Here is a 12,521-nt window from a genome sequence, read left to right as displayed (position 1 = left end):
CTCTTTTTCCCTCACTAGGTTTTTTTTTCCCACTGGGTTTTTCCTATTAAGGTTTTAATGAGGCACAACATCTATAGATGTTCAGGATAAATATGTATATTATCCCTTATAGAGTTTTTTTTTTAGAAAACAAATTATACATAGACATCCAAGGGGGAGTGTTATATATTGGATGTTGTTGTCAAGTGGTGGATGTTGTTGTCCAAGTGGAGCCCACTTTTAAGTGGGCAAGTAGCCCACTTGGTCTTCTTTCTCTCCCTACTTGCTGTCTATTTCACTTATATATATATCATCTCTAACATTAAGAGATGATAGACAGAAATATAATTACATCCTAGTTTGACACCAAGCAACGAAGCTCTTTCTCTTTGCAATCATTCTCTGTTCTGTTCTGTTTTATTTTCCTTACTCTCTTCATCTAATTAATTGTTAAGGTAGTATATTTACAACAATTTGTTATTTTTTAAATTATTAAAAATTTTAGAATTCAACTTCAAATTTAATTTCAAAATTTTATGATCAAACATGCTTCCAAAAGCTCAAGTGCAAAAAATAATCATAAAAAATCATTGTCAAGCATCTCCTAAGATATTTTTATTTATATAGAGTTTTATATTATTGTTATTAATAGAAGAAAAAACTAAAATAGTACCTTTAACTACTCCCTCCATTTCATATTACTCAACTCCTATATTAAAAATATTTTTCAATTTACTTTTTCAATTTATAAAATCAAGAAGTTTATCATTTTCTTTCAATACTATTCTTATAATTAAAGACTATATAAAATATTTGAGTAGTCAAATTCATATTTTCAAAACATAGTTAATAAAGTTAATTTAATAAAATAAATCTCTAATAAATATTCTTTTAAAGAGAGATGAAAGCAAGGCTAAGACCCCGATTAAAAAACAAAAAAGCCAGAGGACCATGAAAATTAGAGATAAAGAGCGTACCACAACATCATATGCCTTAAAAGATGAAAGGCCAAATTTTGTTCCATTGTCCAAGTAATTCATGTTAATGTGACATGATTATGCATTATATTTATTTTCTTTATTAGCCAATCATCGGTTGGTATGTTCTTCCTCATTTTTAGAGTAGATCAAAATATCGCTGATGAACACGATAATAAATATGTCCAGATACTGTTTAAATACTCGGTTCATTAGATTCATTCTTATAATGTAGGGCTTGGCGATCACCATTTGATTTCGTCAGCATTATTGTGTATTTTTCAAGCTGTGTCACAATTCGAGTCTATACCCTAATTGAGATACGATACTTGGAACCACAAGTGATCTTAAGTCCACATGTGTCAAGTAAAATGAAACACTGGAGTTAGGGCTGTACAGGACAAACCGATAAACCGCACCAAACCGACAAATCAAATCAAACCGGAAAAAAAATCCGACTAGTGGTTTGGTTTGATGTTTGGAAAAAAAAACAATCATTATAGGGTTGGGTTGGTTTAAACTAAAAAAAGTCAAACCGAACCCAAATCGACCCGATTATAGATATACTCTTTTTAAATTATGTTACACATAAAAATATTTATTAAAATGTAATTTATAAATATTTTTGTAAAATTTTTCATAATTTTTGTTTTCTTTCTTACATTTAGATTTGGACTTGAGAAGCTCATCTAAATAATATACAAAAAAAGTCCATCTTATAAAGTTATATTATAAAGTTAAAACTTCAAACAGTGTTCTGCTTCCATTTTATATGTTGATATTTTGTACTAGAACTCTTTTTAAGAAGCACTGTTCTGTGCTTTTTATTAGATATTATGAAAAACCCAAAAAACCCGGAAAAACCCGAGAAAATTGATATCGAAAAATCCGACTTTTATTGGTTTGGTTTGGTTTATAGATTTAATAATTCGACACAAATGGTTTGGTTTGATTTGGTTTGTAAAAAATTCAAACCAACCCGGTCCATGTACACCCCTAAGTGGAGTAGTTTAAATAGACACACTTTGGTATGAAAATTAAAGATTTTAAATACATAAATGAATTTGAATTATCATGAACATTATTAGAAGAGAGATTTGCAAGTGTTAGCATTGGAAGTCTTGATATCATCTCACTATGTTGACCAATTTAGCAAATTCAGGCAAGGCCACACATGAATTCTTTGAGGATCATGAATGAATGAATAAAAGTGTTAGATCACTCAAGGACGTGGGCTAAGTGAAAATGAAATGGTATACAAATCAATGAAGATCAGGATTCAAATTTCAGTAGAGAATCCCCAAAAAAAACATTAGGTAATTTCTTCACATTTGCTTAAATCTTAATTGACAGAGTAACTCGGTAATTGTGTTGGTAGGAAATCACAAGTATCCACTAAAATAATCGAGGTACGTGTAAACTGGCATGAACACTACCATTATAAAATGAAAAATTCAACAAGCAACGTTAAGCACTAAAGTTTATTTCTTGGTGGGTAATGGTTGGGGGTGGAATCAACTAGAGAATGGACATGAAACTCCAAACTTAATCCAAGTTAGACAAGACTCACCAGTGGAATGAAACTAACCTTTTGATTCCACAAAACATGAGATTAACCATACAGAGTTCTGAAGTAAAAGGGACCTAATTCTAACAAGATCAAAGTTTCGGGTAAAAATACAACAAAGTCCCATTCGGTGCTTATTGATGAAGGTGATTCTGACCTTACATCATAGAGGTCCAATATATCCTTTTTGTGTAGTAAAATCTAATGTTGTTGTCATATAGCATGATAAATCCATCGAAAATTATATCCTACACTTGCAGGTCATTATTGAAGTTGGATCGAAGAAACAGCTGCAGTAATTTCCTTTGCTCGAGGATCATTGTGTTCCAAAGACACACCACGAGGATCTTCCGTCACTAGCATAGCAAGAACATTGAGTGAACTCCAAGTTTTTGTCACATTTTTGCTTGAAGCCCCCAAAGTGACAGCAAAGACTGCATCAAATCCACCAGCACCAGGAACACCGGCCAACAGAACCCCCTTCATACTCATCGTTGTATCCAGAAGGTGAGTTTGTGATTCAGGTTCTATCTGTGAATTTGACACATGGTGAAAGAATGGTTTAAAAAATGGGATAAGATAGCAATGCAGCTGACTCCTAAGAGCTTTTGATTTTATGAAGTCATATTCTTATGTTAGTTTACTGTGCATGTGCCAAAGCTTAACATGTAACTGAGAGCACGGCTACTAGGCCCAGTAGTCTTGGATGGAAAAATCCTCAAAGGCCTGTTGATTGATAGAGAAGAAATCAGATAGTTAAATCTTAGTGCCATTTTTTGGTACAGGATTTTGAAGAGGATTTTAAAAAGATTCTTCTCATTATAGAGCTTTTCCCATTGATACAAAAACATGCATGAAACCATGTTTTTTTTCTTTTACTTCGTTCTAACGCTTTCTCATTTTTACTTTCTTGATGTTCAAATGAACCATACAGAAATGAAGACCAGTACATCAAAAGAGGCTGTCTTTGAGGATAATTCTTCAGAAACAAACTTACAGACAGCTGGTTAAGATTGATGTCCCAAGTAATAGTCATCTGAAGTAATTCATATATATGTGAAGATTGAATTAAAGATGAGAGAAGATAGAAACAGTCAGTTACATGGTAGCAACAGACTTACCGGAATTCCTGCAGCCTCTCCCATTTTGCGCATATAATACCTGATTCCAAGCATAGCATCTCGGGCTCCTAATAACTCTTTAACAGTTTCTGCTTGACTTGGTTCATTTGCTCTCTCAATCCACTGTTCATGATGAAAATCAGGAAAAACTTACAGTTCTCGAAGAAAATTTCACAAACGGGAAGGAATACCACATAGTCCAACCAAAAAGTAATGATGATTTAAAGACACAAATATTTGTAAGGATTAGTACTTGGAATGTCTAACTGGTTGATCTCGAAAATGTCATTTAGACTCGCAGGAGAAAATAATTAAATGGCTTTTTTTAGATTGTCGGTGATTGCCTCTAATATGTGATGGTACTAGAAATAAGGATTTTTTTGTTGTGTCGAGACAATATAATGAAAGCCTTCTCTAAGAAAAATGATACAACAAAGGTGTTAAGGGAGAAGAAGTTCCAGCTAATGGTTGCAACAAGCGATTTGAAGAACTCGAAGAAGGATGCTTGAGGAGGAGGACTATGACTTTACAGAAAGAGGGCCCAAAGATTCAGTGGATGATATTTCAGAGGAAGGGAGCTCCACTGCCTCAGAAAGACTTGCCAGTCTATTATAGTGGAACTAGAAGGTCATCCTTCGCTCCTTGTTGATATGATGCAAGGAGCAAATACAGTTTCTTTTTCACCAGGGGCAAATATAGTTCAAACTAGAAGTAGGATGGGAAGTATTGAGAAGATGGAATCTTTTGGAATTAACTCAAACGGTTGGTCACACTACTTCATGAAAATAAAAGGAATTGAAAGAATGAAAAGAGAACTAGAACAGGGGGAAGAAATCCCTTATTCTATATGTCTTAAGCCTGCAATTGCAGTATATATGTGTTAATTGTTTCCATTAGCTCTTAGGTATTCCATTTTTCAATTATTACCGCACTACTTTTCAGTGGCTTTTTAGTCGGTACAAACAATGTTATCAAAAGCAAAAAGTGCAAAAAACCTCAAGGTCCGTTTGGGCTTTAAGCGCAAAGCCCAAATAAAGGGTGGGTTTTAATGAAAAAAGGCGCAAAGGGAGAAAAAAAACACAAATATGTATGTTTAGTCGAAGACTAATAATTTATAAGCATGAATGTCAAATATATGAACAAAAAAATTGAAAAATAATTATGATAAAGTGAAATATCAATTGTTTATTGTCGTCTCTTCAGAAAAGGTTCATTGGCAAGGAAAAGTATGCCTTAGAACCTTGATGACGATACTGAAGCGCACATTAAGCGAGGCAAAGCGCTCAACACGTTTTGAGCCTCGCTTCGGGGCTTAAGCACGCCTTTGATATCACTGAGGCGTAATTATTGTTGTATGACTTATCAAGAAGGTGAAAGTAGCCGTTTCTATGGTTAGGAATCAACTCAGTATAGTTCAGCTAATTTTCAAGCACTTCAAACACCATTGGGTACTTAGCAGAGTAAGCCTTTCCAGAACAAGTTAGCAGCTAAGTGCATCAACGATAATTATTCCTGCCGTAAAGGATAAAATGAAGAGAAAAAACTGTCATAATGAATACGGCTAGTTAGCGACCATTTCTACAAAATACTAGATCTTGAACTACCTTCCCAATTTTGACCAAAAGAACTTTTACCTTTTCTGCAGGAAGCTGGCTGCAGGCGTTGATGACGCATTCATAAACATTATAGTTCCTTTCTGCCAATTTACATAAGGTATTTAGGTGTATTTCCAAGGCAGAGTTTCCTTCTGACAGCTTTCTCCATATTTCAAAAGAATTCTGAGGATCAGACTTCTGCCATTTCTTAACAGCACCAACCATAGATGGGGTAGAAGATCCTCCACTGCCTGGTTCTCCAAGTAACTGCAAGATGCTTAGCAATTAATTTCAGCAACTTAAAGGATGAAACATTGTGCACCACAGACAATTTATACAGTAATTAGTTAAGTCATTTTCTGTACCAGTAGAGCGTAGTTGTGTGCCTCTAAAGAGGAAGAAAGAATCCATAATAGTAGGTCAGCATAAGGTCAAAGCTTTTAGACAGGATACTTCAATGTTAATGTTTATATAAATGGCAAAGAATCCCACAAAAGTGAGCTAACAAAAGCATGATAAGCTGCATGAGTGACCTTCCAACAAAGATTAATTAACCATCACAGCTGAAGAAACCACTTAATCTTAACACAGCAAAATTTGTGTGTTTTGACCCTAGCACCAACAAAAAGTGTCTATATTTGACAATAATATTTAGCAGTTGAGGTATGCAACTAGTTTCACTATGACTGCATGATAATCAATCTTCTGTCCAGTCAACAATTAGCTTGGAGGTCAAAAAAGGATGTGAAGAAGTGTAATTAGAAGTAGTGTTATTTAAAAAGACATGATTATCGGGTAAAAAAAAAAATATCATCCAGCTTACTAGCAGCAGATAAGAAATTGATCACAGTTAATCAGACAATGTTCAAGAGAATATGGAACATCATTTATCAGACTCACGAGAGTCATCAATGGAGGCAATGAAAACTTGGTCCTCTCATGGTCCCACTTGGCTTTCAGGACATCATGAATGACTTCTGTTAGTGGCGTTGCCGTACCTGCATTCTGCAAATTCAAAATAGTCAACAAGTCAGATATTTGGAAGATACAATAAAATTAAGATGCAAAATCTACAGTATCTCTTAACTCCACACTATATTATGTCTCTTAACTCCACACTATATTATATTTTCACTACTAAAACTCTTTCTTTATATTAGCCTTAGCACCAATGTCAATAGTCTAAAGCAAGTTTTATCAGGCCGCTGAGCTAAAGGCCTGGCTGAACCAAGCAGTTATTCTGAACTTAGTTCCACCATAGCTTTACTTTGCCATGAAGGTGTTACCACTTTCTCCGGATTCATGCCTAGCCCAGCACTAATTTTTCCACCTTACTGTCTTTATTTGTGCTATCACTAACCCAAACAACGTCATTCTATTGAGCTAACAATAAACAGGGACGATGTGATTTATGTATTCTAGAAGTTGTCTCAATTTGGAAAGAATATCAACTTTAATTATCACTTTTCAGGCCAAAAGCTATTTAAGTTCTGGCTTGGACTTGCCATGAGAGACAAAGTCTTTGGCAGATTAAAATATAAAGAGTAGAAACCTAGGCCAATTTTTTTATTTTTCCTGTTGCTCACTAACACTCTAAGCAAAATTAGAGAATGTCATTTCTTCTAATTTTTTTCTTTTGTGAATGGTAACATCATTTCTTCTATCATTAAACTATGACTTTGAATTGATAAATTGGACAGAGGAGAAAGACCTGAGCAGAAGAAAGCACTTCAGGTGAAAACCGCACATAACGTTGACTGCCATAAACTGCAGAACTAACATCAAATCCGCTGCCAACTTTACCCTGTGCAATGCAGTGGGCAGTTTGAGCTATCACGTGAACAATATCAAGATCAGTATCATCTTTCCTTCCGTGGGATTGATCCTCAGAAAAAGAGGAGAGATTAACAACACCAAGATAATGAAGCAAAGCAGCAACAACAGCTGTTGTCATAGCTGCTGATGACCCCAATCCAGTTTTTGCAACTTCAGGCTTCTGATTTTCTCCAATTGAATCGTCCGCATTAAAAGTGATTGATGTAAAAGGTGGAAGGGAAGCCAATGATTCAGGTGTAAGAGGGAGTCCACGCGCTTCAATCTACAAGGCGTATTTAACAGATTAATGTCAAAAATCTTACAACAAAAATAAAATAAGGTAATAAAAGCCTTTGACTATGTCTTTATTACGTATATCTAGTGCAACTGAGGCTTCCGCAAAGAAATTTGAACTGAGGTCAGTTATGAAATTATGAAAAAGGATGCATCCAAGTTGATCAGTCCCAGCCATACATAAAACCCCTACAAGAAGACCACTATTATTGCTTGTCCTATGCTCATGCATTAAGTAGAGCTGATGAAGGAAATAAGCGGTATCAACCAAATTAAGTGTTCTAGTTTGACTCTGGTATGAAATGCATGTGACTTTAAACATCAAGATTTACTTTCTCAATATGGTCTTATGTAACTAAAACCATTGTTTTGATAAAGGTAACTGAAACATTATTCCATAGCACTTCTACTTAATTTTGACTTGTCTATCATTTTTAAACATAAGAAGATTTTTGGTCAAACATTATTCGCATTGGTCAATTTAACATAAAAATTCAACTTAGGTTACTTAATTCGGACCCAGTCATCGAGGTAGCAACTTTTTCTTTACAATCATCCAAGCAATTCAATGAAGCTCAGACTACACAACTACTATGGCAATGTGTCAGTGTTTCAATAGCCCCTTCATCCCGGATATGTGATACATTCTACTTTGTAACATCCGGAAAATGTTTGGCACACTTTTACATATAATAGTGTGCTATGCGACAATCACACCTTCTCATCATTCAAATTTTAATTTCAAGAAATGATTTGATGTTTCCTTATCATCCAATCAAAGTTTTAACTACTTTATGCAGAAATGAATATCTTAAGCTCCTGTCAAGATGGTCCCATCAAATGGATCAGAGGGTATAACAAAGAAATTCGTTGGACACGATTTTATGATTTAACATCTGACACAAATTACAGTATGGAATGTCAGAGTTTCAGATTTTACATTTAGGCCGTGGTAATTATAACCCAAACTCACAAGAAATAAGGGTATATCTCTAAATTACATGGCATATTGGAAATATTAAAATATAAGCAAGCTGCAAAGGAGGAGGACCTGATTCCGATACGAATAGAACTCATTGCATCCCAAGATTGTTATATCAAGACCTGCATGACTAATAATGTTGAGATATTTTCTTTTCATTTTTAAATGAGGAATTTAAGTTCAATTTTCAATAAATGACTTTATCTTCAGGAAAGAAAGGCAAAAGTAAAGAGTCAGACGTTACCTTTCAGAAGCAGTTTCTGTAACATATCCTTCTTATCTTTGTCAAATGTTGCATGGGCTGCTGCTATGATATACTCCACTGCATGTTCTACGAAGGGGTTTCTTGATTCACTGAGATTAAACGAACATAGCAATTATTGCATTTCTGGACACTTATACCTTCTAATAAGGAAACAGACTGAATCATTCAATTATATAGTATGCTTATTCCTTAAATAACAAATATCATTAGATTCAGAAAGAAACAGAATGAAATAGTTTCATTACGCTACTTGCCTTGAAGAGACACTCTGAAGTTTTAAATCCTTAAGAGACAATTTATACTTAGTTTCTCTGGCCATCTGAGGAGAAGTCAATTTAACATCTGCCCAACCCTAAAAAGACATAAGAAAGACACATGTATTTTACAATCTACTTTACAAAGGAAAAAGAAGAAAAACTGATACAAAAGTGCTTCTTAAGAAGAGAAAAAGGAAACTATCAAACTGACTTCTGATCAAATTATTATCCAGTTTAGTGCGGAAAATATCACCCACCCATGCCCAACTGTCAGGTATAATTTCCTCGTGAAGTGGCTTCAAAATTGCATAAAAACGAGCGTTTGTACTCAGTACAATACCAGCATTTGGCCTCTCCAAAACAAGATAACCTCCAGTCATCAGAACCTTTCCAGGAGCAGAGGCCACACTATTTAACCATAAATAGCAATTGTAATCAGACACAAGTATATGTACAAATGGACAGATTCGAAGATCGAGTAAACACACACTTACACAACCATTTCTTTATAATTCTCTCTTGGATGAATAGAGCAACGTTTACTTGACAGAGATCAACTGCAATTCAAAATTACAAAAATCGTACTCATTGTCTGAAAAAGATAAAGAGAAATTGAAGCATAAAAAGGAATACATCCTTAATATTTGACTGCGAAGAAGTAAAGAGAAAAAGAAAAACTCAAGTATGATACCAATCATTCATTTTACAGCTCAATCTGACACAAAGTGGGGATCGACTATATGAATCCTTTGAAACAATGTCTCTCTATGCAGTCTCAATTAGTGCCGATACTAAACAACTAAAGTATGATACAAAATCAAAGGAAATGGTGATCCTTGATTTGATTTCACTAAAATGAAAGCATATAGTTCCAGTTTGGTTTACTGATAAATGAAACCAATCCTTGAATCATTTAACATGTTGCTTTCACTAAAATCATGATGGAAGCAATACGAGAAACTGAACTTTCCTGCCTACAAAATCATCTGCTGATCAGATGGGGCCAGCCCTCACCTTCAGTTTCGAACCCAATACATACTTGAAAAGGTTTTTAATAATATATTTATGCTAACTTCGAACCTATTGTGGTAAACATATATACACACATATCTACTAACTTAAAATCTTGATCCGCCTCCACCCATGTTCATAGTTACCATAGAATGGAAAAATAATATAGAAAACTGAAACTAGAGGAGAAAAGATCAAAATGCGAAAAGGGTGAGAATGATGAAATGTGAGGTTCAAATCCTAGCACAGACAAAAACACACCAGGTGTTTTTTTCTCATATGTCATCAAGGTACAGAGTTAGCTTGTACTTGTTGCTGGTGGGTGGTGGGCTGGTGGCAGATGTCCCGTTGGAACTAGTTAAGGTGCACAAGTTGGCCCGAACATCACAGGTATCAAGAAAAAAAAAGAGATCAAATCTTTTCACAATTTACAATGTCAAATGAATTCAGTAGCTCTCAGTTCCAGATGAATAAACTGGATTAAATTAAAATTGACAAGAGATCAGTGATAATTGGTCATCTAAAAGATAAACTCATTATCAGAAAACTACAAAGCCATGTGCCACCTAACCTAACCAAAGAACGCAAGATTAACTTAGGAAAAACTGAAATTAGAAGAGGAAAGAGCAAATATTTCACCATATACAATATCAAAAAATGAATTTCAAAGAAGACCCGTATCATCAAATTGGATCGACAAAGGAAATCATCAATATTGGTATCACAAAGATAAAGTCATTACAAAAATAGAGAGAAGCGTAAGAAGAAAAACGTACATTTGCGATTGCAGGTGTGTAGAGGAAGCTGCAGAATTGAATGGATTTGAAGACGAGGAAAAAACAGGACTACGGCGGCAACAATGATGTCCAGCAGCAGTCCAGTTTTGACATTACTGCTCAAAGTTGCTTATATTGTAGTCTCAACATTCTTATTTACATGTAAAATATTTCCTAATTTCATTTTTTCCTTTTTAATTATCAATTTTGATAAATTAATAATATAGTGAATAAATATATTTAAAACTTTATCAATTAATAAGAATAAAATAATAAACTCGTTATAAATCATTGTTTTTATAATAGATATGTCAAATCAAAATTTGATAAGTTAAAAGGAACGTAGGGAGTATTATATTCTTATATAAAAATATTAATAATAATCAAAACAAGCTGTTAGAAAAATGCATATTCTTTGAGTAAAAGAAATGGTGTTATGTCTTTGCACTTATAATTAGGGAGACAATGGTTCAATTGAGTCCTCTTTTTTCAAAAAAAAAATTGTGGGTAAGAACCTTTTTTTAATTTTTTGGTTACATATGTATTGTTAAATTCACTTCCGACAAGGAAGTTATTCTATTGTATGTAGTTCAAAATTTTAGGGATGACACTATAGTATTTTCTTTAAATCCCCATATATGAATTTACGATTGCGTTATTATTTATAATATTATCTTATATATAATTTATATGCAGAAAAAGAATAGATATAACTTGGATAGATGTAACATGTTGTTCATTTGTAAGTTTTAATACAAGACAAAAGAATGACTATCACCTTTTTTCTCTTCTTTAAATATCAAACATAAATTTTATCTTTAAACAATTACTAATTAGCATGTCGTTAGTGGATTTGTATTGGAAGTATTGACAAAGAGAATATAGTATTTTATAAATGAACTGCAGGCTCTGAATTCAAATTTGAGAGGCTTCTTGGCACATACATTTTCTCCAAAACAACCTCCCACCCATAAAAAAAAAATTGGAGTTTATCTCTTAACAAAAATGAGGAATTTTGTTATGATCAACATATTTTAATAGATATAATTGAATTAAAAAAGAGAATTGTATTCACGAGTTTTGAATCTTTTTTCATCTTTTTTCTGCGCAGCACTCCAATTTATTGAGTTGGTCATTCCAGGTGGGCTTTGGGTCCACAGGGGCAGAGCTAAAAATCAAGGTATATATTCGAACCTAGTAAATTTGATTCAAACATTGTATTGTCTCGTTTATCTTCTACGTTTCCACCTCAATACAAGCAAAGCTTACATTATATTCACTTTGGTGGTAGCATTCTAGGCAAAGAAGTCAGTATAGTTGGATATTAAGAGGACAAATATCAAATTTAGTCGGGACTTCATGGGCTCCGGACACTAAGTGAAAACAAAAAAAAAAGACAAATATCAGATTTACCAGAAACTAGGGACCAATTTGGTTCCAACAAACTCCCTTCATAGTCTTTTTCTCTTCGGTTTAACTATAACAGTATTTAACTAAAATCCAACTAATACAGATTCGAGCAAGGTAAGCCCCATTGAGAGGGGCAAAGTACTTCCTGCCAAAAAGTTCTCCATTTCCAGCGCTTGACAATACATCTATTTTAGAGTGGGGTCGTCCCAACCTCCATTTCACAGTTCTCACTATAGTATACAATGACACATGAAGAATAAATAGTTGAGAAATTCTATAAGTCTGTCCAAAAAGACATGGCTTAGGGTCAATTTGAAGGAATAAACAACAATAGTACTAACTGACCAATATGTTGCTTAGTCTTAAACAAGAAAAAGTACATTTTGCCTTCTGGCGAAGCATGACATCTTTTTCTCAACTCACAAGTTAAAACTAACAAGCAAATGAAAGGGTAGAACCCTGGTAAAAGAGA

The 12,521-nt window shown here is 34.0% G+C and overlaps 1 protein-coding gene across 1 annotated transcript; it reads right to left on the bottom strand.

The window, feature by feature from the left end:
* Positions 1–2,488: 2,488 nt before the first annotated feature.
* On the bottom strand, positions 2,489–10,759 carry LOC129899387 (phosphomevalonate kinase, peroxisomal-like). Its single transcript, XM_055974337.1, has 11 exons — positions 10,640–10,759; positions 9,347–9,409; positions 9,110–9,260; positions 8,850–8,947; positions 8,575–8,684; positions 8,400–8,452; positions 6,951–7,337; positions 6,140–6,244; positions 5,279–5,506; positions 3,645–3,767; positions 2,489–3,054 (listed from the first exon to the last, which is right to left on the bottom strand). Exons 2-11 carry the CDS (start codon positions 9,352–9,354, stop codon positions 2,788–2,790), a joined length of 1,530 nt encoding a protein of 509 aa, XP_055830312.1. The 5' UTR covers positions 9,355–9,409; positions 10,640–10,759; the 3' UTR covers positions 2,489–2,787.
* Between the last annotated feature and the right edge of the window lie 1,762 nt (positions 10,760–12,521).

This window comes from Solanum dulcamara, chromosome 8 (genome assembly GCF_947179165.1).
Source record: "Solanum dulcamara chromosome 8, daSolDulc1.2, whole genome shotgun sequence".
Taxonomy (NCBI): Eukaryota; Viridiplantae; Streptophyta; class Magnoliopsida; order Solanales; family Solanaceae; genus Solanum; species Solanum dulcamara.
Note: the sequence above shows the minus strand (reverse complement) of the source record. Positions and strands in the feature narration are given on the sequence as shown.

What these genes read in the sequence shown, in the direction of transcription:
- LOC129899387 (XM_055974337.1), bottom strand. An exon ending in TACCTGACAGTTGGGCATGG is followed by an intron (nt 8,948 to 9,109) that starts GTGGGTGATATT and finishes ATGTCTTTTTAG; the next exon opens with GGTTGGGCAGATGTTAAATT. An exon ending in GAGAGGCTGCAGGAATTCCG is followed by an intron (nt 3,055 to 3,644) that starts GTAAGTCTGTTG and finishes TCAAATTCACAG; the next exon opens with ATAGAACCTGAATCACAAAC.